General features: G+C 40.2%; 1 protein-coding gene across 2 annotated transcripts in view; it reads right to left on the bottom strand.

Annotated features, from left to right (window-relative positions):
* Positions 1-3,516: 3,516 nt before the first annotated feature.
* The window catches only part of Shoc2 (SHOC2 leucine rich repeat scaffold protein), an 82,381-nt gene continuing 58,395 nt past the window's right edge, over positions 3,517-27,502 (bottom strand). For both annotated transcript variants that reach the window (XM_032892196.1, XM_032892195.1), the window contains exons 4-9: positions 17,595-17,725; positions 11,246-11,434; positions 9,052-9,174; positions 7,207-7,344; positions 6,807-6,924; positions 3,517-5,545 (exon numbers count right to left, since the gene is read on the bottom strand). In XM_032892196.1, the coding sequence (XP_032748087.1) occupies positions 5,337-5,545; positions 6,807-6,924; positions 7,207-7,344; positions 9,052-9,174; positions 11,246-11,434; positions 17,595-17,725 (908 nt within the window). In that variant the 3' untranslated portion in view covers positions 3,517-5,336. The remainder of the gene's footprint in view (positions 5,546-6,806; positions 6,925-7,206; positions 7,345-9,051; positions 9,175-11,245; positions 11,435-17,594; positions 17,726-27,502) is intronic.

Raw genomic sequence — 27,502 nt, 5'->3', positions numbered from 1 at the left:
GGTGGAACTGGAAGTGGGTTGTCCATGCTCTCTTCTCAAGATGTACAACAGAAAATAACTATATCCTAGATTCCCCAAGAATGTAGATATACTTTCCAAACTTAGGATGTAAGAGGACAAAGAAACACAGAATTGCTTAACCATCCTACAAACTGTTATTATGTTCAGACTCCCTCCAGGTCTAAAAAATGCAATCAGGCTACAACATTGCCACTCCTTTACTCTGCTAGATTCCCTTCAGTCATTCAGAACTACTGCACAGAAGCTCCCATCCTTTAAGGTTGTTCTCACAGCTCTGAAACAACCTCTTCCAAAGCTGAAACTCTAGAAAGGAAGCCATATGAATGGCCCCTCAGTCCTATGTTCAATGTGACAGAAAAAAGAAGACTGCACTGCGAGTTTCACTGTCCTAGGTACTTCTGAACTAGTAGATTTACCTGAGAGAGGAGATAATTTCAACCCCCTCAAGTCATCTCCCAAATTAAAACTAGTAAAACACACAAACACACACACACACACACACACACACACACACACACAGCTGCAGATATAGCAGGCTTCAGTCCTGCACCTGAACTGTTTTGGCTTAGAAGGACAAGTGTGAAACTTCACATTAGTGTATGCATTTGCAGGCTGGAGGGTCTCAATGAACGCTGGTTAAGTGGGGCTTAACCAGGCCCCACTGTTTAAATCAGCACCCACCCCTTTAACGGATCTCAGCCAGAGCTGGGCAGGTGTTATGACTTAGTGAGGGAGGAAACACAGTGGAGTAACAACACTGCTTAAGGGGCCAGATGTTGCTGCTTCTAATTTCAGCAATGTGTGATGTGATGTGCGCAACCCACTCCCTTCCCTAGAAATTAAATCTTGAAAGTAATACAGTCAGATTAACTTAAAAACAGGGAAATTAATTTTATGACTCAACACACAACAAATATTTAAAAAGCCTAAACAGGGTAAGTTTTTCTTTAATGTTTTAGAAAAAAATTAAGTCACAGTCAAAAGTTTGTGAACAAAATGAAATTCTGATAATTCAAATTATCAAAATCCACAGCAACAAAAAAAAATCCTCATGAACAAGTAACAGTGAAAGAGAGCCATTAAATTCAATTAGATAATGAGGTACAAAGAAACTCACTAAACTTGAAGGCAGCCTGCCTATATGCAAAGTAATTTGCAGTGTTTTAAAGGCTGACAGTCAGTCACCACTGCACAGGCCCTCCAGCTGGTGACGTGATTTTGGAGGCGAATGAGCTCGTGGAAGGTAGGCCTGGCTGACAGAAGTAGGCCATGCACCTCCAGTTCTGGCCTGCTTTTTCTCCTTCCACGTCCACTACGACCACACTCCACTTCCAGACAGAGCAGGTTTGCCCTGCCCGCCATACCACACGACTTCAATCTCTCTGAAACAGAACCAAAAGAACCATTTACTCCCGTTTCTATCAAGTAAGTTGTAATAAGAAAATACACGATCAGCACCAGCTAAGGATCTGGGACTTTGAGAGGGCAGTGCCGACCCTAGTGTCACATCAACTGATGGTTCTGGTGAGAACTCACAAGTGCAGATGGCTAACAGCACAGGCGCCTTGTATTTCATGTGGTGGGGGTAAGACTGGGATGGGTGCTGGGGGCCATTCATGTTACATCTGACAGAATCTGGCTGTGCTTTATATGCTGAAATTCCGAGTGAAGTGATGGACTGATAGGAAATCTCAACAAAGTTTAACATCCAGGCCGCTGAGACTGCTGCCTGCAGCTTTTACCCGAGTTTACAATGGTAGATGAAAGGAAAAACGTCCGAGGATTTGGAACATGGAGTTTGGTGAGGAGAGAGAAGTATGGAGCTCATGTACAGCAACTGTTGGTACATCCGCTGTAACCTTAAGAGATTCAGCATGATTAAAGAGAGGCTAGGCACTGGATAAGAGGACAGAGGCCATAAGGGCAGAGCTTCGCCCAGCAAAGCCTCGGGGTGTAAAAGCTACTTTAAGGATGCTTGGCTTCAAAAGCAACAATATGAAGGCTAATGACCCTCCTGTGCCTTTCACTGAAAGGGCCCAGAGTTGACATTTTCCCTCAGTTCAGCCAAAAAGGCACACATGAGGCCCACTGCATCTACAGCTGAACAGACACATTTACTTCTTGAGTGGCAACTTTATTTTTGAAGGTAACAAGATCTCAGTACATCGCCCACACTATTCTTGAACTTGAAATCCTGCATCAGTCTTGAGTTTGAACCACCATGCCTAATTGAGCGTCTGTTTCTTCCTTTCTTTAATAGCCTTTTTTTTTTTTTTTTAAGATTTATGTGTATGAGTACACTGTAGCTGTCTTTAAACATACCAGAAGAGGGCATCAGATACCATTTCAGAGCCACCGTATAGTTGCTGGGAATTGAACTCAGGAATTCTTGGAACCTCTGCAAGAGTAGACAGTGCTCTTAACCATTATGCCATCTCCAGACCATTTCTTCTTCCCTGTCCTCCTCCTCCTTCTCTTCTCCTCCTCCCTCTTCTATGATGTAGTTATTTTTGTTTGGATTATCAGGGTGGGAGTACTGGGATTGAAGGCCTTGTGAATGCTAGGCTACATCTCACATTTAGTTTTATTCCAGCCCAGAATCTGTTCACTTTAAATGGTGCAGACTACACAACGTTAACTAGAAACTTAAACTTCAAGCTTTCAGAATCCGTTCCAACTGCATTCCCTATCTTTTGTGAAAGCATGAATTGTTTATGTTTTCTTCTTTCTCCAAGCGTTTCCATCTCTACTTTTTCATTAATGTTCATGTATAAATCACCATCTCTCATTTCTGTGTAAGATTCTAAATAAACTCCCACAGAAGAAAAACTTTGATATTTCCATTTTACTGATTAACAAACCCAAAACTTATATGCTTAAGATAACAGTCTATGATTCTTAACTTACTAACCAAATCTTATGGAGAATATCGACATTCTTTTTTTTTTTTTTTCTTTTTCTTTTTTTTTTCTAAAGACAACTTTTAAATATGGCCACTAGTTTCAGTGACATGCCATGAGAAACTGAACTCACTGGTCGTCCGTCACCATCCCTCATTCAAGTTCTGAGGATCTTGACTTGACAAGGAGTCCTACTCCTCACTGGAGTCCATTGAGGTTTGTTAGCAGAAACGGTAATGAAACTAAGTGGATGTTCCCAGACAGCAGGCATAAAAAGGATCTAGAGTTCACATCCTGAAGAGGGTGATAATCCCCTCTATCTACATGAGCTTCAGAAAGAGGTTGGTAACACAGTATGTATTAGAGTGCTAGTTCTACTTGTAAGGTTGTGACCATTTCCCACCTCTGTTGTAGAATAACCTAAATAAATGTAGGGAAAACAAATTGTTTAACATTTTTTCATATATTTTCATTTTGAAAAACCATGTTTTTACAAGAAAAGACACTAGACCACTACTTCTCAAGTTTAAGTTCTATGATCTTAATATCAAAACAACTGATATGAGATTGTTTTTAAAAAACCACACACACAAGCTCTAGGTAGAACTGTAATAAATTCCTTTTATAAACAAAATCTTAAGTGAAAAGCCACAGTAGATGGAAGAGGAGAAAGGCTATTACTTTGTAAAATCCAGTGAACATCTACAATAGTTTTATAGCACATTTAGGCATTCTAGGGTTTTCTATCTTTACCTGCCTTCCGTTTCTTATTTGCTTCTTACAAATTTGCCAATTACGAACACAGATTTGACCTCAAACCCAGTCTTGAGTTTGAGTGCCAGGAAAAGCAAAAGTCCAAATTTTTATCTTGATATTACAGTTTTAATTTTTAAAAATAGTTGTTTAGAACAAAATACCCAAAAGTGGGGGAGGGGCGCAAAACAGAAGAACAAGCAGCAATATTTACTCAGTCATTCATTGCATGGAAGGTGTGTTTCAGGACTGTATCTAGGATGCACTTGCTCAGGGGTGGCGGGGGGTGTTCTCAATAATTAAATTGACCTAGACAAACACTACCAAAAATAAGAATACTATGTAAGGGGCACACATTTACAGTTGATATTCATAAAGGCAGTAAAGCAAAAGAAACTATTATCAAAGAGTCCATGCACATCCTACATAACTTCCACAGACTGCCAATGGCATCAGTGCAATGCCATTTTCCATACCTGTGCTACCACCTACACACGACGAGAGGATGAGACCGAGTAATGGTACTGAACTGAATTGTTTGAAGCCAGTGCCCCATGGATGGGGAAAGTGCATTTAGTTCAGCAGCAATACAGCACAGTGTGAAGATGTGCTTAGACACAGATACTCCCCAACAGAAGATGGACAAGGCGAGCCAAGATATAAAACCATAGTACACTGTTAAATAACCTTAAAGACATTCATCTCATTGTACAAGTAGAGGGAGAAAGAAGTCTTTAAAGTTACCTATTGTAGTTTATGATAGAATAAATACATATCTATATAGCATTGTATATACATATATAGAATGTGTGTTTATGTGTTATTTAATTGCCAAATTTTTGTTAAATTTTTGTGGATCTGCAACTTTCAGGAATAGGGAAAAAAGAAGAGAAGGGAAGAGAAGGCCTTTCACCATAGACTCCACTCCCACGCAGCAAACTTACTTATCCTAGGAAGGTCGGTCCCCGCCCCAACAGTCACTGCACGCGTGTGCTTTACAGCGAGTTCACTGGAGAAGTAAACTAGTCAAAATTTGATTTCTAAATGTATATTTTCTGTTTGCCAGCTGTGTGGACAAAGTATCTTTTAATATTTAAACTAACTGATGCAAATTCTTTAACAGAATATAAACTTTATGTGACTGATTAAAACAGAGCAAATCAAAATAATCCAGTGATTCACTCTGATTGTAAACAATATATAAAATTTAAATTTCAAATTTCAAAATAAGTTAAAGAAAAATTCTATCTTCAGGGCCTATGCTGTTATAAAGATCTGACAATTTTAAGGGGAAATTATATGAAAAGATGTAACAAAATTTTTGGCCCACATTTTCCTAAGAGAAATATATATTTAACTATACTATTTTGTCCCTTAAATTTAGTGACTTCATAATTTGTTGGAAGATTTTTAAACAAACTGGCATATCAGATTACACAACAGAAAAAACATCCATCAAATTTAGCAAAGAAAACTTATATAAGCCTTTTTTTTTTTTACAGAATTAAAAAAATCTAAATGGCTATGATTCCTCTATTAGCAGAAACACATAATGCAGTCTTTATAAGTCTGCCATAGATCGATATCCACACAGACACAGATACAGATACCAAAGAGTAATGGCAGTCTATTTTGAACAGTGTATGGGACCAGCAGTTTGTATCAGACCATGGCACGATACGGACCCTGCATCTTTAAGAACTGAATAATGAATGAAGGCCCTCCAGCAACAATTTGAGGTGGGAGGTGACTGAGTGGACAGTTCTCAATACTCATGATTGACAGCTTGCTGCAGAGGGCAAGCTCGAAGGGGAGGCTGTGAAGGTTGGGGTTGTCATTCAAGTACAGCTCCTCTAGGTTTTCCAGTGTACCTGTTTAGGAAGGGAAACAAACGTCATTACTATTCTTTCTTTTTTTTTTTTTTTCCGGAGCTGGGGACCGAACCCAGGGCTAAATCGCCAACCCCGTCATTACTATTCTTAAAACTCGGACAGGTGGGGTTGGGGATTTAGCTCAGTGGTAGAGCGCTTGCCTAAGAAGCGCAAGGCCCTGGGTTTTTCAAAAAAAAAAAAAAAAAAAAAAAACAAAAACTAGGACAGTGCGGATTTTAAACTACAGCACATTCAAATCAACTGGAGAAAGTTTGTAAAACTCCATTGTATAGGTCACTTTCTATCCCAATGAAATCACAATGGTTTTGAAGCATAAGTGTTTTTTAGAAACACTCCATTTTCAGAGGTTCCGCTGGGACAGTTGGGAGTTCATATATGGATTTTAAAAATCAAAGCACAGACTCTTTACCAAGGACACCAGGAACACAGTAAGCCAACAGCCAGCAGGACAGTTGTGTCTAGATGTAGGATGTTTAATCTCAGAAAAGCCCTAGACCAAGTAAGTCACTGTCCTCCTTTACACGTGGGACATGAGGGCTGCAAGTCCTCCCCAAGCTACTAGGGGAGATTGCTAAGACTCCCATTTTAAATTGTCTACACTTCCAAAAGCATTCCTTACTGCTTTCTCCTGCTTCCAGGACAGGATATTATAGGAAGCAGACCATAATCCACAGAATTACTAACTTAGGAACTACTCAACTAACTTGCACTGCCAAAATTCAAAGTAGCTATATTAATTATATAAATAATAGATGTAAATACATTTGGGAAGTTCTAAAAGTAAACTTAGGCACTGACAGTAATCAAGCGCGATTACTAACCCTGAAGCCCTCTGAGAAATGTCCTTTCGAAAGCTATACACAGTGGTGATGCCTGAAGTGCCAGCACTGTTGTCATAAACAAGATTAAATGAGGAGAGGACAAAGGAGCCACAAGGGTCCTTTCAGCAGACATTGCTAATTTAATTCAGGCCCATGGAACTGTTAAATTTAGAAGGACAGAAAATAATTTTGAAAAAAAGAAACACTTGTTTATAAATTGAGATTTATTAAGTCTATGGACAGCATTCTAAACCATTCTCAAATATAGTATGAATTTTAACAAATCATGAGTAAACCACTGGTCCTCCATCATAAGCCCTGCGCTTGCTCTAACTGAATTTGCAAAGTAGTGTGCTTTCAAACAATAGGTTTGAAAGCACAGAATCAACCATCATTGTCTCGTATCCACAGGAGCCTACCAATTTCCTCAGGAAGGTGAGTGAGAAGGTTCTCTCCGAGACCAAGGTGTGTGAGGTTGGTAAGGTGACCGATGCCTCTGGGGAGAGTGGTCAACTGGTTGTTTGTCAAGACTAATTTCTAAAAATGAACAAAATAAAAAAGTTACACACGCATTTCCTACAACTGATGTGCACTTAAAATGATATCTCTAAGGAATGTAATAAATCAGGTAAATTGAGTTGAGTGAGACTTCTTTATTATTTGTTAGAACAAAAGCAGATAGTGTATTTCATGTTCATAAGGACAGTATGACAAAATTCTTTATTTTAAGAATTATATCAAAATCTAAAGAAAACTTAATTTGTAATGGTTCCTAAGAACTTTAGTTATATAATTCTAAAGCCACTGGGAGGGCCTTACCTGTAAATCCTTAAGATAAGCAATCTCATTGGGCAAGGACTCCAGCTTGTTCTCCTCCAGGTCTAATTCTCGTAACTTTCTAAGGTTTCCAAGACCATGGGGAAGCTTCTTTAGAAGATTGTTCGATAATATTAGAACCTAAATAGAAATGATTAAGAACGTTTTGTGACTCAAAACATTATATATGATGTTATGTGAATTAAAGCTTATTAAGCAATGCTAATAGTTATAACTAATACAATATTTTAAAACTAATGGTTACTACAAAAAGATTATAATTCAATTACTTAAAAACTAATGAAACCAAGAAATAATTTACTTTTAACTAAATTTTAAAAAGAAAAACAAAACTATTTACCTTAAAATTAAAATATTTTGACAGTGAATAATTATAAGTATTAGTGAGAACCTGATTATTAATAAGAACCTGATTATTCAAAATTCCTTAAAATATTCACTTAAGGAAAGCAAGCAACTGACTTACAGGTGCCTAGATCAACCCACTGGAATTACTCTTTAGACATCTCATTCCAACGCATCCTAAAACCACTAAGGGGCTAAAAAGGGCTGAGGAAGCTAGAGTCCTTTGTCTCAGAGAAGGTTCATTCAGCATGGAAATGGGGAGGCAACACTGGGAAGTAAGATGACGTGACTTGTCCAAATAACCCTTCACAGGGGTCACATATCAAATATCCTACATATCAGATATTTTAACATTACAACTCAAAACTAGCAAAATTACAGTTATGAAGTACCAATGAAAATAATTTTAGGGGGGGTCACCATGAGAGAGATTATATTAAAGGGTCACAGTATTAGGAAGGGTAGAAGCATTATATCATGATATAGTAAAATATAATTATTGAGTTTTTAAAAATCTTTAAAATAGCGTATTTACTATCTTAGTAAGCTGTTCATTAAGGATAAAAACTTCACTAATCAAAGACAGTGGCAGTCATTCTTGACTAAAGATGGATCTTTAATTATGAAAAAAAGAGCTCCCCCCCCCCTTTTCTTTTTTTCGGAGCTGGGGACCGAACCCAGGGCCTTGCGCTTACTAGGCAAGCGCTCTGCAACTGAGCTAAGTCTCCAACCCCAAAAAAGAGCTTTTTAAAAGAAAAAAAAATCAAAATGTTCCAGACCAGACTCTAAGATTACACAGAGAGCTAGAAATATGGACAACACACTACCAATATACAGAGAAGTGATTTAATTAGGTCAAAGCAATAAAATAAAGGCTCTGAATGTCAATCTGAAGGATCCATAATTACTGACAATGTCATGTTTCCTAAAAGGAATTAAGGAAAAATGTTTTAAAGGTGCTGAATTTTAGACACCTTTCTCTTCAGAGATAAAGCATTTAAATCTCTAAGCTTTTGTTGGGAGAGATGGTTCAGAGCAGTCAAACACCTCACTATCCTACATAGGGTTGAGCATCTAATGGAGTCTAGTTGTGACCTTTTCTAATTATAATTGTTAACCAATAGAAACTGCTGGCATTAACACAAAGCTCATACAGTAGCCTGCAGGGTTTTGAGACATACTAGGTTGTAATACCCAAAATTAATCTGTAAGCCCCAAGCACCTAAGGACCAGGCAACTTCCTGGAATGTTGGGAGTTGTAGTTTTTTTCTTGGGAAAGTGTGGTGGCCTATGAGTTTTTCTCCATAAAAACCTCTATGGCATGCTGTTTCAGGGCTACTCCGCTGGGAAAGTGGCCAAAGTCCAACTCTTGGTCAGTATTTAGTATTTAATAAAGCTTGCTTCAAACTTGGCTCAAATGGTATGGTTCTTTTTTCCTCTGGCAAATCTCAGGATTTAAAAGTACTCGTACTCTAAACTCACCTCAAGAGAAACAAGACCAGACACGTCCTCCGGGATCTTTGTGAGCTGATTGGTCGCTAAATTCAATTCTACCATACTGGTCCAAGTTCCAAAATCCAAAGGAAGTGATGTCAACTGATTGTCCTGGCAAAGACAAGAAGCATCCCAGATGGAGACAGAGACACCATTTACGTTTCCCTCTGCAAACAAACTACTTCAACAGAAAACTTTATTCTCATTCATTATCTAAATAAAAAAATGAGCAAAATGTAGCAAAAAAAACAAACAAGAAATAAAACTTCTGAACTTCCCAAGTTTTAATTAATTAGGCTTTTATTTTTAGGTTAAACTAGATTTTCTTATAATAAAACATATATAAAACAGAGAAATTGCTCAAAATGTCAAAGATCCTCATGACAAAGGGGTTTTCTCCATTTTATAATAATGTAATAATAGAGTATATTATATAATAGAGTATATAATAATACTAATAGAGTATATAATAATAGAGTAAAATAAGAATGTTGGAATTAAGATATGGGCAGGATAAAAAAACTGTTTTAAAATGCCAAGCAATGGTGGTGCACATCTTTAATCCCAACACTTGTGAGCACAGACATGAGGATCTCTGACAGAGTTTGAGCCAGCCATCTACAGAGCAATTCCAGGACAGTCAAAGCTACATGGAGAAACCCCGTCTTGAAAAACCAAACTAAATAAATAAACTAATTAATTAAAAAGTATTTGTACTTTTTAATAAGTATAAGGAGAAAATTGTCAAGCTTCACTGCTTTTTCAAAGAAAATGTTTTGTTGATATTTATCACACTTGAAGAAATTAGACAAAGTTCTATAGTTTACTGTTATTTTACTGAAACCTTAGGCAAACCGGCCCAGGCAGATATACTCTGAAAACACCAGAGCCATAAAAATGTCTATTCAAATGTAAAACTAGCAAACGCCTGCACCACCACGGTCTAACTCTACTAGAAACTGAGACAATTCTTATTACTCATACTGAGGACTACACGCAGGACCCGGGGAACACTATCAAGAAGTCTGACGCTAAGCTAACCCACCAGCACTGCCACACTGGCAGGAAGGCTAACAGCTTCCGCACCTGTTCTCACAGGAACAGACTAAGAGACTGTCTGTGGGTTTTAAGATTTTCTTGACTTAACCTTTTAACTTATATGCACCCAATGAGCTATCGTGATGAAGTAGAGAAACAAAGAAATCACAGATTAGACTGGAAGGGTCACGATCATGGTGCATGGTTTGAAGACAAAAGGACTTTGTATGTTATGACAGAACACTACCTGGATCTGAAGAAACTTAGGTTTCCTGGATTCCTACCCTGATGCAGTCAGGACTAGATCCGTGATCATTTCCCTTAGCTTCTATAATTTAGTTCACTACAAATTAAATAACAGGGCTAATAACTGTCCACTTCTTTTTCTCCCTCCACAGTAAATTTCATCAGAGGTGAGAGCAGCTCATGCAGGGCAGATGAGCAGGCAAAGAACCTGACAGGAATGCGCCGGTCACTGCGACAGCCACAGAGAGCTGCTGTCTGTCTTCAGCTCAGCCTACTGTAATTAATAACACCTCAGAACTTAGCATAATGACCAGCATATTAAAGACAGCTTAAACTCGAGTAGGGAGATATTTTTGCACACTTTAACTTTTCCTTAATAAACCGAGGATACTGCTAAAGAGAGCGAGCACTGCCTTAGTCTAGAGCATCAGTGTTGGTGGTTCTCTATTGTCCACATTAGACAGATTAAACTGCGGGCGTAAACTGGCACTTATGAGATATACAGTTATACAGTATATATCCTGACCGTTGCATTTCTACAAACCCCATAACTGCTCACTGAGGACAACCTGCTAAGGGTGCTCAGGTCGAAGGCACCTGTCACCTACTGAGACATTAAGGATGCTCCAGCGTCTCTGTCAACAGCTTAGATTTCACCAGCAAGGCGTTAGCTGCTCTCCATATGCAGAGCAGAGAAAAATGAATGAGAAGAAGCACAGCGCACACACACACAGACAGACACACACACACACAGACAGACACACACACAGACACACACACATACAGACATACACATACACACACACAGAGACAGACACACACAGACAGACACACACACACATACAGATATACACACACACACACATACAGACACACACACATATACACAGATGCTTACCTTCATATTCAGCTTACTCAGCACTTTAGCTCTGGAAAAAATTCCAAATGGGATTTTGTTGATTCGATTGTGTTCCATGTTGAGGGAATAAATGGTGGAAAACTGAGATGGGCCTCCCACTGGATACAACTGGAAGCAATTTCTAGCTAAGGTCAAGCTATTCAATTTTACAAGACTGGATAAAAGACTCTGTAAAAACAAATTAAGAATACGATTCAGAAGTGAACCATTACTCTCCTTAAGCAAAGCAGCAGCCTCACAGGGAGTAATGACAGCCTGGTCAGAGTGGTTGTGTGACTACCGTCAGCGACAGTCACTACACACATCCAGAGTTTACAGCAAGCAGTAGCCAGCCCCAAATTAAATAGAGAAAAACTCAAAGCAATTACACTAAAGTGAGGACCAAGACAGAGTTGTCCACTTTCCATATCTATTCAATACAGCACTTAAAGTTTTAGTTAGAACAATGAGGCATCTGAAGGAAATGAAGGGGAAACAAATTGGAAAAGAAGTCAAGTTACCTTTATTTACAGATGATACCATAGTAGACATAAGTGACTCTAAAAATCCCAGGAGGCAACTTTTACAGCTGGTAAATATTTTCAGCATGGTGGGTGGATAAAAGATGAACTCATAAAACTCAGTCACCTCCTGAATACCAGTGAAAAGGGGCTGAGAAAGCAATCAGGGAAACAACACAAGCGCCCCAAATAATACAAAATATCTTAGTGTGATGCCAGCCAAGCAAGCAAAGACTTATACAGTAAGAACCTCAAGTCTCTGAGGAAAGAAACTCAAGATATCAGAAGATGGAAAGATCTCCCATGCTCATGAATCAGTAGAAATCAACACAGTAAAATGACCATCCTACCAAAGGCAATTGACAGATTCAATGCAAACCCCATCAAAATTCCAACACAATGCTTTACAGACCTTAAAAGGACAATTTCCTTTCATATGGAAAAACAAACAATCCTGTACAACAAAGACCTGTCGGAGGCCTCACCATCCCCTATTTCAGGCTGCACCACAGAGCTGTAGTAACAGTTGGTCAGTAGCATAGAATTGAAAACCCAGATATGAATCCACACACCTATGGACACCTGATTTTTGGTAAAGAAGACAAAAATACACACTGGGGGGGAAAAAAAAAAAGACAGCATCTTCAACAAATGGTGCTGGTCAAAACTGGATGTCTACATGTAGAAGAATGCAAATAGACTCATATGCATCACTCCGCACAAAACTTAAGCCCCCCCCCCGTGGATCAAAGACCTCAATATAAAACCAGATATACTGAACCAGAGATAAGAGAAGGTGGAGAACAGCCTTGAACTAACTGGCACAGAAGAAGACTTCCTGAGCACTTAGAGCTTGGGCTAACTAGGGCCTCATGAAACTGAAAAGCGTCTGTAAGGCAAAGGACACCTACAGAGTGGGGAAAGATTTTTACCAACTCTACATCTAATAGAGGACTAATATCCAAAATGTATAAAGAACTCACAAAACTAAGTGTCAAAAAACAAATAACCCAGTTAAAATAGGATACAACTGCAGCCCCATAAGAACAACAATGCCAACCAACCAGAGCCCGCAGGGACTAAAGCACTACCCAGCGACTACACATGGACAGACCCATGGCTCCTGCTGCATATGGAGCACAGGATGGCCTTGTTGGATACCAATGGAAGGTGAGGCCCTTGGTCCTGCCAAGGCTGGAACCCCCAGGCAGGGGAATGTCAGTGTGAGGGGGAAGGGAAGCAGATGGGGAGGGGAACACCCTTATAGAAGAAGGAAAGGGGGATGGGATGGGGGGCTCATGTCTAGGAAACTGGGTAACGGAATAACATTTGAAATGTAAATAAAGGAACAGAATACAAATCTGAGCAGAGAATTCTCCACAGAGGAAATGCAAGTGGCCATGGAACAGGTAAAGAAATGTTCACCCTTAGCCATCAGGAAAATACAAATCAAAACCTAATATGGAGATTCTTACACCAGTCAGAATGGCTAAAATCAACAACACAACTGACATCGAGTGCTGGTGACGATGAGAAATAGGGGGACTCCCACCAGTGGTGGCCGGAGTGAAAACCTATACAACCACTATGGAAATCAAAACCGCCACTCTTCTCAGAGACAGGGATTGATCGACCTCAAGATCCAGCTCTATCCTCCTGATGCACACCCAAAGGATGCTCCACCCACCACAGAGCACTCGTCCACCACCTCCACAGAACCTTTGCTCCTAACAGCTAGAAACTGCAAACAACCTAGAGGCCTCTCAACAGAAGACTGGATTAAAAAGAAATGTGGTACATCTACACAATGAATATCACTCAGCCGTTTAAAAAAAATGGCATCGCAAAATCTGCAGGCAAAAGGGAAGGAACTTAAAAAAAAAAAAAATTCTAAGTGAGGTAACCCAGGACCAGGAAGACTAATATGCTATGTATTCACAAAAACCTGAGTATCAGCTATCAAATAAATGGTAACAAACCTACAACTCGAGACTCAGAAAGGTTAGGCACAGAGGCAGAGTCTAGGGATACACATGGATCTCCCCCAGAGGGGAAAGCAGGTTTAATGGGAGAGCTGGAGGCAGCCTGGGATGGGAAGCAGAGGGGAGGGAAGGGGAGAGAAGGTGGGAGAGAAAATGAGAGAAGATGGAACTGAGGGGCATTTGAGGGGTGGCATAAAATTTAACAGCTTTTGTGGACTCTAAGGTGATGATTACATAATCCATTTTCTTCATATTTTCTGATAAATATTTAAATCTGAAATTGGCCCCAAACCTCCCTTAATATGTATTTCCTATCTATTCAATGCCTGCCATCAAATTAAAGGGCTCCATTAAGGGCAAGTGAAGCCATGTATGTACAGCTTAGTTTCAAACACTGAGCACATTACTTAGAGTTGCTAAAACTCTTTGTGTATATGTCTATATTAATTAATATTTGTGTATATGTCTATATTAATACCACTTACATTCTCAGACGTCTTCAAGAAAAGGCACTCATTTTTACCAACTCTGATTTCAACTTCTGATTTACTACAAACTGCTGCCATGATTCATGTTTCTAACTCAGCCTGAACGTGCTCTAAGTGGCACCTAATGATCTTATTGCTTTCCTATTGATTCCAGGTTACAAACAGAATTACACATTCACACTGAAAATATGCTACTTCCAAAAAGCACCTAGATGGTTTTGAGTAAGACTTAATGATTTCCCACAGTTAAACAAGACCAATCAATGGCTTCCCCAGGGTCTCTACCTGAAAACAGGCACAGGTACACACAGTCACTCACCCTCTCATACTCAGACCAAAGAGAGCTGTCCTTTTTATAATCCTGTTGTCACAAGTAAAAGGATTTAACACTCACTCCCAATGCCCAAACCAAAGAAATAACTTTGTGGGGTACCAGTCCCTCTTTGAAAACATATGATAAAAGATCAGTTCTCATTAGAGATTGCGAAAGGAAAGGAATAAGTAGTGAAGCACTGCTTTATCTTATTTGCAATAAATAGTGTAAATGCCAATAAACTGACTTAGTTCAGTTATACAATATTAAGTACACAAACAAGAACCTATGGCAAGGTCTACATCCCAGCAACTCAAGAATTATTAGTCTTCCTTCACTAACAATAAATCTGTATATAAAATAACATATTTTCAAATGTTTAAACTTTATAGGGACTCGACCTTTAAGGTGACAAAAACTCTCAAAAGCACTCCCCTCTCGACTCTATCTGGACATAGTGGCGCACACGTAATCCCAGCACTCAGGAAGCTAAAGCAAGGGAACAGCCACACTTGCAGGGCCAGCCTCAGCTACATAGCAAATACCAGGTCAGAAAGCTACAATATGGGCTGGACAGATGGCTAAGCAGTCAAGAGCACTGACTGCTCTTCCAGGGGTCCTAAGTTCAAATCCCAGCAACCACATGGTGGCTCACAGCCATCTGTAATGGGATCCGATGTCTTCTTCTGAGGTGTCTGAAGACAGTGACAGTTACTCATACAAATATAAAAAATAAATAAATAAATAAATCTTTTTTTTTTAAAAGGCTACAAGATCTTTCCTGTAAAAAAAAAAAAAAAAAAAAAAAAAGGTGACACTTAGAAGAAAAAAAAAACCTAACTAATGTGCTAAATGATCAATTTTGGGTGTGTTAAAATTTAAAAAGTGGGGGTTGGGGATTTAGCTCAGTGGTAGAGCGCTTGCCTAGCAAGCGCAAGGCCCTGGGTTCGGTCCCCAGCTCCAAAAAAAAGAAAAGAAAGAAAACTTTTAAAAAGTGGGTAACATTAAATAATAGGTCTTCCATCTTGACTATTCTGAATTATCACTATTAGAGGACAAAAATTCAGACAATCTAATTCTTAGAACTGGATCTGATACCTTGGGCTGATCATCCTGAGTGAGGTAACCCAGACCCATGGACATGCATGGTGTACACTTACTGATAAGGGGATATTAGCTATAAAGTACAGAATACCCAGGATAGACCTCACAGACCCAAGAAGTTAAATAAGAAGGAAGGCTCCAGTAAGGGTGCTTGAATCTCGCTTAGACGGGAAAACAAAAGTCATGGGAGGCAGAAGGAGGAAGATACCTATGTGGGAGAGGGAGGGGAGGGAAATAGGGAGGCAGTATCAGGTGTGAGGAGACAGGAGAGAGGTCTAGAGGGCCAGGAGAATGAATAGAAATCTGCAGCTGGAGGGTGGGGCAGGGAACAGATCTCTAGAAAGTCCCAGATATGGAGGAGGTTCCCAGGGGTCAACAGGTGACCTTAGCCAAGATGCCTAACAGTGGAAACCAGAAGAGGCCACTTCCTGTAGCCAAGCAGGACCCTCAGTGGAGGGATAAGGACACAAACCCACCCACAAAACTTTTGACACAAATGTTGCCCTGTCTAAAAGAAATGAAGGAACAAAGACCGAGGGAATGACCAACCAATGACAGACCCAACTTGAGGCCTATCCCATGAGCAAGCACCAACCCCTGGCACTATCAATGATGCTCTGTTATACTTGCAGGACAGGAGCCTAGCATAACTGTCCTCTGAGAAGCTCTACCTAGAGGCTGACTGAAACAGATGCAGAGACCCACAGCTAAACATTGGAAGGAGCTCAAGGACTCTAAAGGAAGAGATGGGGGGAAGAACTGAAGGCCCTGCAGAGCATAGGAACCAACCCCACAGGAAGATCAACAGAGTCAACTAACCCGAACCCCTGAGAGCTCTCGACACTGAGCCACCAACCACAGAGCATACATGGGTTGAACCGATGCCCCTGGCACATTTGTAGTAGAGGACTGCTTGTCTAGCTTCAATGCAAGAGGATGTGCCTAATCCTGCAGATTTGATTCGTCAGGGTAGGGGGGATACCCAGGAGGTTCCCCATCCTCTCAGAGGGGAAGGGGAGGGAAACTGGGGGGAAGGACTCTAGGGAAGAGGGACAGCATTTGTGATATAAGTAAATAAATAAGTAAATTTAACGAAAAGACTGTAAAGGTCAATGGGTAAGCCCAGAGTTCCTGTACTGCATTTGCTACAATACTGTGCTATGCTTGGATATAGCAGGAAGCGTACACATCGCCAAGGATGCAGGACTAGTGGTATACTGTTTAATACAGTTAAGACAAGAACTAAACCGCATGTCACACCGAAACCCATTATTCTACAGCTCATTTTTATAAAAAGAGAGGCTGGCTCCAGAGTGCAAATGTAAGAACTGTCTTCTACTGAGACCTGAAGCTCACAAGAGGGCAGACCAGATCATGAGATGAAAACAGATATTCCCCTAATAGACAAATGTCTTTTCAAACAGAATCAGCATAATTCAGGTTAAAAATGAGGTGTGACGACATCTGATGTGTTGGCTCTCAGACACTAAACAGGCTTTGATATCACTGCATTAACAGGGTAAAAATTTAGGGTCACAGAGACAATCAATCATGACAATAAATAGTGCTATACAGATGACTTTCCAGTCATCAGATGTGTCTTGGTGCTAGCTCAAGAGGGAAAGGGAGCTCCAAATCAAGTCACACAGCTTTGCTTTAGAGGCATAAGTTACTTCTGCTTTTTAGTAGTAAAAGAGGGACCACAGCTAGGCTTTCACTCTGGTTTCCCCCTTCTCCACATTAAAAGAGCAGTATTCTCTTATTCCCAACCTTTCTTTTTTGGAATTTGCCTCAGTGGTGGTTGGCTGTATAGTGGTGGCCATAGTCATTAAACAGTCCCAATAACTAAATTATGGATCCAGCTGTAAGACTGCCTAGATCTCCCTCCATCACCTTGCAACTAGTTTCAATTACACTCGTTTCCCCTAGGCTCCTTCTTACCTCTGGCAGAGTAGAAATGTTATTGTTCTCTAGATTTAGCTCCTCAAGTGCGCTGCATTTTGCTAATGATCTGGGTATTGCTGACAATCTATTGTACCTCAGGCCAAGGCGATTTAAACTGGACAGGTTTCCTGTAAATACAAAAAGAAGGAATTTACCGTTCAGAAAATCTGATAAGCCTTACACTATCATAAGCTACAGCCTAGATATTAATTACTCTAAAGTATTATTTCAGCAGATCTTTAAACCAAGGGGTTTATTAGAAAAATAACGATAGATAACAATAAGTTAATTTTAAATGAACAGTACTAGAAAGCTTTGGGCATCACTTAACAAATTAATCTTCAGCTTAGAGCACACGGTCCTGAGTATCTCACACAAATGCCACCATGACATCCATGACACCCAATGATATCTCAGCATACCCAATTTGAACGCACATTAGACACTACTGAGCAAAAATGAAACATCTCATTCCCCAGCTATGTTCTAGATTTACTGTCAAGGCAATACAGCAAGCTACGTGTAAACAAGCTACGTGTAAACTACCTGGATGACTATGGTGTCTCTTATCATAAGAGATTCACCCAATATCCACTAAACAACACATATAAACTTGTTTTGATACTTAAAAGGGCATCACTAACAATTAAATCCAGTATATTCCTTCGTCATGACTGATTCATTTCTAACTACAAATCACACTGGCTGCTCTGACATTTCTGGCTACAATGTTGCCCTTCTTCCTACATTAGCCAGTTTCCCCAGTGTTGGAATCATAGGTGGATGCCTATGCCCCGTGTGTTAGTGTTTGTAGACACGGATTTGAGACTGCGCTTTCTCCAATCTACCGACAGTCATTTCTTATTTTTGCTCTCAGCATCCTATGGCCCGTCTTTCTAGACGCAACATTACTACGATAACTAACAGCGCTAACAGCATCAGCCAAGCCTTGACACTGTTAGAGAGCAGTCACTATGCCCACAGTCCTCACCAGTCAGTCTTCACATTCTGTCCCTTCTCAGTAAATAAATTTAAAGCTAGTTCTTACCCTTTATCTTATCTTAGAGTCTATACCTTAAATCTAATAAACGCTATCACAGAAACCCTGCCAGCTCTCTGCCTTCTGTATTCTACAGGTACGCACACCACTTACATTTCTTTTCTGCGGTCCTGTTGGGATGTTGAGCCAAGAATTTGTAGTTCTAATTAAGATTCTAAAAGGTGTAAAATAGAATATAAAAGCAGCAATAAAAACTACCCCTTAGCAAAAATAAGCTGAGCTTGCCTTGAAATAATTTCTAAATTAACTCAAGATGCTTCACTGGTATCTTTCTGATGGCACTCTGGTAAGACATATCCACTTTAAAGGGGGTGGAAGAACAAAACACAACAATAAAGAAAACAGACTGACTGCTTTCCAAAACACCAGACAATTTAGTGATCAGAAATGAGAATAAGAATCTATCTTTATTATTGTTACTACTGCTCTAGGATACTAAGATGTTTTTGCTACTTAAAAACACTAAATTAGTGAAAAATAAAACAATGTTAAAAATAAGTTAAAATTATATACATACTAGCAAAAATGGGAACATTTACGTGTACAAGAAAAACTGGATAGCACAATACAATAGGAAAACTAAAGTATTTATAATATTTATAACATATGCAACATGAACATACATCATTTAGAAAAGTGAAAGTGTACTTGTAAACTCTGTAACCCTGAAGGGTCAGAAATACTGCTGGATTTTTTTCCTCCTTTAGCCTGTAAACTATCTGGGTAATGAGAGAGTAATATTTACAAACTAAACCTTATGAGATTAGTAAGTAAGCCTGCAGAATTATGTTTCAAAGCAGACAATTCTTGAGTCTAGTATTATTAACTATTATTAGTTACTAGTTAAAAGGTATGTATTTCACTGTGTGCATGTGTTTGTGTGTGCTGACACATGCACATGGACTCACAGGCCTGTCTGTGCTTGTCTGTGCAGGCCGGAGGTTGATGTTTCATGTCTTCCTTAGTCACTCCTCCCTACCATACCTTTTAGATAGCTTCTTACTGACCCCGGAACAGGCGGACTTGACTACACTGGCGGGCCAGCAAGCCCCAGGCAAACGGCCGTCTGCTGCTCCTAGACCTGCTACAAACACAATCAGGGCCTCACGCTCTCACTGCAAGCGACTTACAAACATGTACACAGAACAACTCAACTAGCACTTCCTTCTCTAACACCAACCTCGGCACATCCTCAGGCCACACGTGATCTCCCGGTGAGTCAAGTATGATCACAAATGGCTACTCTTTATGCTCAGGACTAAAATGTTCTCTTCTTACACAGACTATTTGATTCTATAACAGACCAGCTCTCAAACTTCATGATGCAGTTTACTGAAACTGCTTCTTTACTACATAGTGACCCTACAGGACCACTAGACTCAGGCTGAGGTGAAATCTGTGTACAAATTTGTAAGTCTTACATCTCAATCTGTTTTCAAGAATGAAGCATTTCAGACTAAACTGTTATGGCTATTTCACTTAGTTGAGTCTTGTAAGTCAATCTGTTTTCCAAATAGATGGGTAGTGCCCTAAAAGTGAGGCCAACGGTAGGAGAAACCTTGCAGATAGCACACATTTGCATATTTAACAGAGTGAAATTATCTAAAAAAAATTTAGTCTCAATTTTAGCCTCAAAAATAGTTTCTTGACACCTAAAACTCAACTTTATACTTGAGACAACACAGCTTTGACTGGCTTCATGATGTATCTGTAATGCTATTCCTAACACTATGCCAATACTTCCTAGGATCAGTGGGGCCACACCAATTATAAATGCTTATTTCTATTTCATTTCCCTTTTCAGATCCTCGTAAATGCTATCAAAACATTAGTGCAAAACTAGGCAAAGAACATCCACAGTTGAACACTGCTGGGAGTTGTATTATGATAGAGCAGCAAATGCCAAGGGGTTCTAACATGGCAGGCTGAAGTCTAAAAGCTGTTACATACGTACGTACATACATACATACATACATACATACATACATACATACATACATTTAATTAATTGAAATGTTTCCTAACACCACTTTTACCTTGTCCAAATCAATCCTTCAAATTCTATATCCTTAAAATACTCCTCTCTTCTGTCTCTTTGATAGTCTATTATCATAACAGTGATATAAATCTACTCTTATTTTCATGTAACTGAGAAACACTAAACATTGCTTCTTCTCTAATCTATCAGCCGTGTTCACACTACTCAGTGTGTCTGTAGGGTTCCTGGCCTGCTGACCCCAATGCTGCCATAGAAAATGCCGAATAGCACAGTCCACTCTCTCAAGACGCTTACCTGCACAAGTGGCTAGTATGCTCGGATATTATAAAGTCTGACCAAAATGCTTTGAATATTTATAGAAGTGAAGGACAACCCCTAGCAGGAGAGATCAAAGCCAACCTTATAAAGCAGGTGGGAGAGTGGAACATCCCTGCCTGGTACCACAGAAGGAAATGAACAAAGAAGGAAATGTAAAAGTGGAGAGGAAAGGGATCAGTGAGCCAGCTCAACAGAGAGGCGTGACACATGCCTGAGAACACACAGTCCTGTAGACCCACAACAGAGAGGCGTGACACATGCCTGAGAACACACAGTCCTGTAGACCCACAACAGAGAGGCGTGACACATGCCTCACACAGTCGCTGTAGACCCACAACAGAGAGGCGTGACACATGCCTGAGAACACACAGTCCTGTAGACCCACAACAGAGAGGCGTGACACATGCCTGAGAACACACAGTCCTGTAGACCCACAACAGAGAGGCGTGACACATGCCTGAGAACACACAGTCCTGCAGACCCCACAACAGAGAGGCGTGACACATGCCTGAGAACACACAGTCCTGTAGACCCCACAATGGTACAAGTTGTCCTGAAAGTTGTCCTCTGACCTCTGTTGGACATGTCTCTCTCTCTCTCTCTCTCTCTCTCTCTCTCTCTCTCTCTCTCTCTCTCTCTCTCTTTCTCTGTCTCTCTCTCTCAGAGGAGGAGGAGGAGTGAGTGAGTGAGTGAGGAGGAGTGAGTGAGGAGTGGAGGAGGGGTAGAAGAGAACATTTATAAGCTGCTAAGTGAAATGTACATGGAGTATGCTTACATATGCTTACATATAAGGCAGGAGCTCCCAGGTCAGTAGTCAGTATCTCTCTCTCTCTCACACACACACACACACACACACACACACACACACACAGAGTGAGTGCGTGAGTGCGTGAGTGCGTGAGTGAGTAGAAGAGAACATTTATAAGCTGTTAAGTGAAATGTAGATGGAGTGTGCAGGAGCTCCCAGGTCAATAACTGGAGCTTAAGCTTTAGGCAGCCACTCCATGGCATTCCATGAAAACAGCTAAGACGCAGCACTTGGTCACTGTTCCACGGTTGGGAAGGGCAGGACAGTGACTTTAGCTCACAATTTGAAGGTATCACCATACCTCAGCAGGAGAGGTAGTTGTGACCACAGAGCATGGAAGTGGTTGCCTACATCTTGATAAACCAGAAGTGTGTCCCATGTGTCCCAGTGACCCTATAACACATTTTTACTCTGCTAGGATTTTTCTCTTAAAGGTTTCACAACTTTCAAAACAAAGCACCACCAGATGGGGACCAGGTGTTCAAATACATATGCCTGTAGGGACATTTTACCCACCAATCATAACATAACCACACAGGTAATCAGTGTGGAGTTTAGCATGAGGTATGTGAAGTGACATCACAACAAAGAAACTCAAACTCCAGCCGCTTCCTATCCACAAATCTTTCTTTAAGACTGTCCTGTGCTGGTTCATCTCTGTTGCTGTGATAAAATACCCTAATACAAGGCAGCTTGAGAGAGAAAAGGTTTATCTGAGCTCACTATTCCTAGGCAGTCAGGGCAGCAGAAATGTAAAGCATTATCCCCACACTCAGAAGCAGAGAAATGAAGTCCCTGATGCTCAGCTGCTTCCCTGTACGCTCAGAGCAGTTCTCCACTCACACCAGTAAGACTCCTTGACAAGAAATGGTGTGCCCCAGCAGGCTGAATTAAGACGCTCCCTAGAGGTTCCCCTGATCAGACAGAGACTCTTCCCAGGTGATTCCAGGCTGAAAGGCAACAGTTGCAAAGGTCCTCACTGACTGTGTTCAGGTCCCTGGCTCCCTCACTGACAGAGAAGAATGCTGGGTTCATTCCCAGCTGCTCCCCACTGTCCACACTGCTGAGCTCATGGACTATATTGAACACATTTGCTCATGGACCTTTCCACATCACTTCAGCCAGATTCTAGATCATACAAACTGGTGTTTAAATACACTTGGTGTTAATTTCTTAACTCTTTCATATATTGGGTTATTTCCTTCAACTGACTGAAAATCTTTTAAGGGGCCTTGTAGTAGGTATATTTCTCCTGTCCTGTATTCTCTGAAAAATACACTTCAGAGCTAAGAACACAAAAAGTACTGATTTATGCGTGTTAACAGTTACAAAAACTACACATTTATCTGTCCTTTCTATTAGGAACAAGATTCAGAAAAAAAAATTACAAAAGGCCTACAAAATTCTCATCTTTGACAAATTCTCACTTTGTAGAATAACAGAGGTCTATGAAAGTAAGACTTCTCTGGACCTGGTCTTCAAACACATGTCAGAGTCACCTGATCCGTGTGAACATAATTCTCCACAAAATCCACAAGGAACATGCCAGTATAAGCCACACAGAAAGTGGTAATTTCTCTCCCTTTCTGCACTCTTTCTACTTAGCCGTACTTTTAAAACTCACAACACACACACACACACACACAAACCTTATTCCCTTCTCTAGATTACATGGGGGCCAGTTCAGTATGTACCTACTGTGAGCTTTCTCTCAACAATCATTTATGTATACAAAACAAGGACTGATATATTTGGTCTTGTATATATATTTCATTCTATTTAACAACTCTAAGTAGTCTGTGTGTGTGAGTACCAGTATCTATCTAACCATGACACAACTAATATCATATTTCTAACTATTTAAAGGAATTCAGCAAGGCAAACCTTCATTCATACATCTAATCACACATCAGCGTATTTCATGATTTGTCAGAGGACAGTTATTTTGAACAGTTAGGAATACGGTAATCACACAGCTACATCAATTTTATTTCCACAAAGTCAAAGATCGTGTGATTCACTCACTCTCTGGAAGACACACAGTGAGATTATCTTTATTGCTTGCCGACAGCCACTGTGACAACGAAGCTAGCAAAGACGGGAAGTTCCCTCAAGTACTGACTGTGACTGTCTGTAAAGGCAACCAACCTTAAAAAAACGAGAAGTAGATATGGCATCTCTCTCTTCTTCCTACTAAGCCATTCTCTATCACTGAAACATCTGTCAAGGAGTCTGAAGTCTACCAGAAGAGCAAAGGACTAGTAATGGAAAGATTCCGACTTCTGCTCCATCAACCGGCATGCGTGTCTCCTCTAATCATGCAAAGGACAAATGCAATGCTTTGCACCTCTCTTAACCCCACTGAATCCGAGTCATTCTCACGAACATACAGTGGTGTGGTGATGGATTTCTAAAGGCTGCACATCTCTAAAGGCTGCACATCTCAAAAGCCAGTAAAATACAACCAAACTAAATGCCACCCTTAAAATCAGAATAGATCAGAGAATTCAAACATCGCAAACTAACAACGTTGTTGTGAAATGAATGCATGCCTTTGACCAGGACTATAATAGTGCCTCCCTCCACCTAAGCTCTGACCTTGTCCTTCACAGTAGGGATAGAAAGAAGGTGAATTTTTAAAAACATGACCCATGAGAAACCTACGCTTGCAAATGCCTTCTCTCTTACTTGGAGAATGTGGAAGAGGAGTCTACACTCACTCAGCCATGCTCCTATTACTTTCAACAGAGAAGGCAATACCAATAGGGAAGAGGAGGAAGGTGGCACGTGGTACCCGAGTTTGCCACTCACTGTGATTCCTCAGCCATGGCTCTGACTCCAACTTCTTCCCATGAGTGGGAACCACGCAACTCGCTAAACTGCAACCTTGAAGTCAAGAAGTGGTCTGCTTTAATGCTAAGACATTCAAACCGAGAAAAACAACCAGAGCTGAGTGTCTCTGTAAAAACAGGCTGATCATGGTCCAACACTGACGGTTGGCTTTAAGTGCTTAGCTTTGACTGTAAATGACTCTGTGCTCCACTGTGACAGTTTATTTTCTTGTGCTGTCAAATCTTTTAAACATGGTGAAATTACAAGGTCATGAATCAAAATGAGATACACAGTCTCTCTTTAGGTTAGCTCTGTGTAACACCTTAGTAACACAAATCCAAATGGGCTCTTGATTTTAACAAAGTAGAAAAAAATCCGTAGGAAGAACATACTAAAGATGGAATAACGCCAAAGGTGCATTTTTAAAGCAAATTGAAAAAAAAGAAAAGAATTTTTTTAAAGTTTTGAATGTAAAAAAAAAAAAAAAAAAAAACAAGAAATACTATTTCAAAGTCCAACAAACTTGTTACAGATGACACTGCACAGAAGTCACTTATAACCTTTGTTTCTGCTGTTACTGCTGTTGTCTGTTTTCCTTTGAGATAGGGTTTCTCTGTGTGAACCCTGGCTGTCCTGGAACTCTCACTGTAAACCAGGCTGGCCTTGAACTCAGAGAGACCCACCCGTCTCTGTCTCCCGAGTGCTGGGATTAAAGGTGTGCCACCACGCCAGGCATAATGTCTCCTCAGCCATAACCACTCTGCATGTCTTCAGAGTGCGACACAAAGACCTCTGTGGACTGGCCTGTGCTTTAGCCTTGAATGTGAGGTTTTGTTGCATCCTTCTCTCTTTATCTAATTTTGAAAAGAAATAAAAAGTTGAATGTTTATCCTGTTTTAGACCCTTTCTCCTCTGATTTCATAATGGTTATCAGAAATCCCAGAATATTTTACAGAAAAGCAGGTTCATCCTCTGAACAAGATGGCTCTGTAAGAAGACTTAAGGTTTTCTTTTTGTCCCCAGAGAAGCCTGGAAGTAGAAAAGGATTCTACGCAGTCCATGTAATCTGGATCACTCAGCGAGGCGTACTCAAGACTCTGATCTAACTACCCTTAGCTACCCTCCCTTTCCTCGGGCCTAGCAAGGGCCGTGGCCGTGCTGTTGTACCGAGTGGCAGTGATTAACTAAGAATGAACTCTCGATTAGAAGCTGACAGCAAATAAAGCAGGGGACACAGCTTGGCTATTTAAGGTGGGGAGTGGCTATGGGTGAGGTGATATGTGATTTCAGAAGTGAATTTAGGGCAGGATATTTTAGTCAAGAAAGCAGGAGGGAGGGAGCTGCTACAAGAACAGCAGCTCTCCAGGGCAGAGAGTGGCTCTTCTGCCTGCCCACTGAGTCACATTTTAAGTATGGGCCATGATGACAGTGAATGATGGAAATGTTCAGTAGGAAGTATCAAGAGAGCCATATGCTAACTAGCTCAAGCTTGCCACTGACTTCCCAAATGAGCTATTCTTCTCCAACAAAACAGAAGACCCTCAAATGTTAGTGGAGGAGAGTTGATGGTGGAGTCCCTGCCTAGCATGTGTGGGGCCCTGGTTTCAACCCTTAGCATGCCTAAGTAAGCAAAACAAAACAAAAACAAACAAATAAAAAGCAATCACAAGATTTAAGTATACAATAGATCACAATCCAAATGTTTAGTTTTTCTCACCAAGTCTCTACCTTTGGCTTCTCAATCATAAAATATCAACACACTGGGATAGAAGGGATCACAGAAGACAAAATAAATTATTTAATAAACAATATATGAAAATGATAATATAAAACTTCCAACACATATTACTTAACTTTGACTTCACCCCAAAACATAACTTTTATCTTCCAGCAACTAACAAACTTATCACACAGATGTAGTATTATTTTAAATTCTTATTGTTTCCATTCTCACTGATTTCTAATACATACCTGGGATCTGATCATATAGATGTGAAACATGAAGTCTACAACATCATTTTAACTACAAGAGATTAATAATGAAGTCAAGGGCTGCCTACTTTTCCAGAAGACCCAGGTTTGATTCCCAGCACCCACATAGCAGCTCACAACTTCTAAGTCCTGGTCCTGTCTTCTAACCTCCACCAGTACCAGGAAAAACTGCATACACAAAACAAAACCACAATAAAGTCAAATGCCTTCTACCTATAATAACACTTGCTTGTGATTTATTTTGATTACCATGTACAAGACCCTGGGGTTCAAATTCCCAGTGACACACAATAAGCAAACAAACGAAAGCACAAAATTACCCCTGTTTTAAAAAAAAAAAAAAAGACATGCACATAAAATTAAAAGTAGGAGAAAGAAGGTTACATAGAACAATTCTCTTTCTCAAAGGAAGTGTGTCTAAGGGACCCTAGCCCTGCTTCACAGGAGATTCTCAGCAGCCTGTTCTCTCCCATATGCAAGGATATTGCAGTATGCTGACCACAACACCTGCTTATTACTCCTAAACAAAATAGGGATGCAGATAAATTCATAAAAACACTCAACACTGCTAAGACTACCTGAGAGGAAAAAAGGGATTGATGACCAATCCCATACACCTACTTAATTGTTAGAATGAGTAAAGGCAGCCAGAACTTGCTCAAGAAACAATTTAGCAACCTAAGAAACCCAGGGACTCAGCAGCCTGAGGTCTGCACACAGCTTTACAACTTGGGCTAAGCTACACTTAGGTCTTCCTGCCTTGTTGCAGTAGGGTAAAGCAACACCTTCTTCCTTCTACAACAAGCACAATTCTGGATTTTATGGAAGGTTGTTTGTTTTGTTTTGTTCTTGTAAAATTATTAACATGACAAACCCATGGGGAAAAAAGAGAACAT

This window comes from Rattus rattus, chromosome 2 (genome assembly GCF_011064425.1).
Source record: "Rattus rattus isolate New Zealand chromosome 2, Rrattus_CSIRO_v1, whole genome shotgun sequence".
Classification (NCBI taxonomy): Eukaryota; Metazoa; Chordata; class Mammalia; order Rodentia; family Muridae; genus Rattus; species Rattus rattus.
This window is presented reverse-complemented; position numbering and strand designations above follow the sequence as displayed.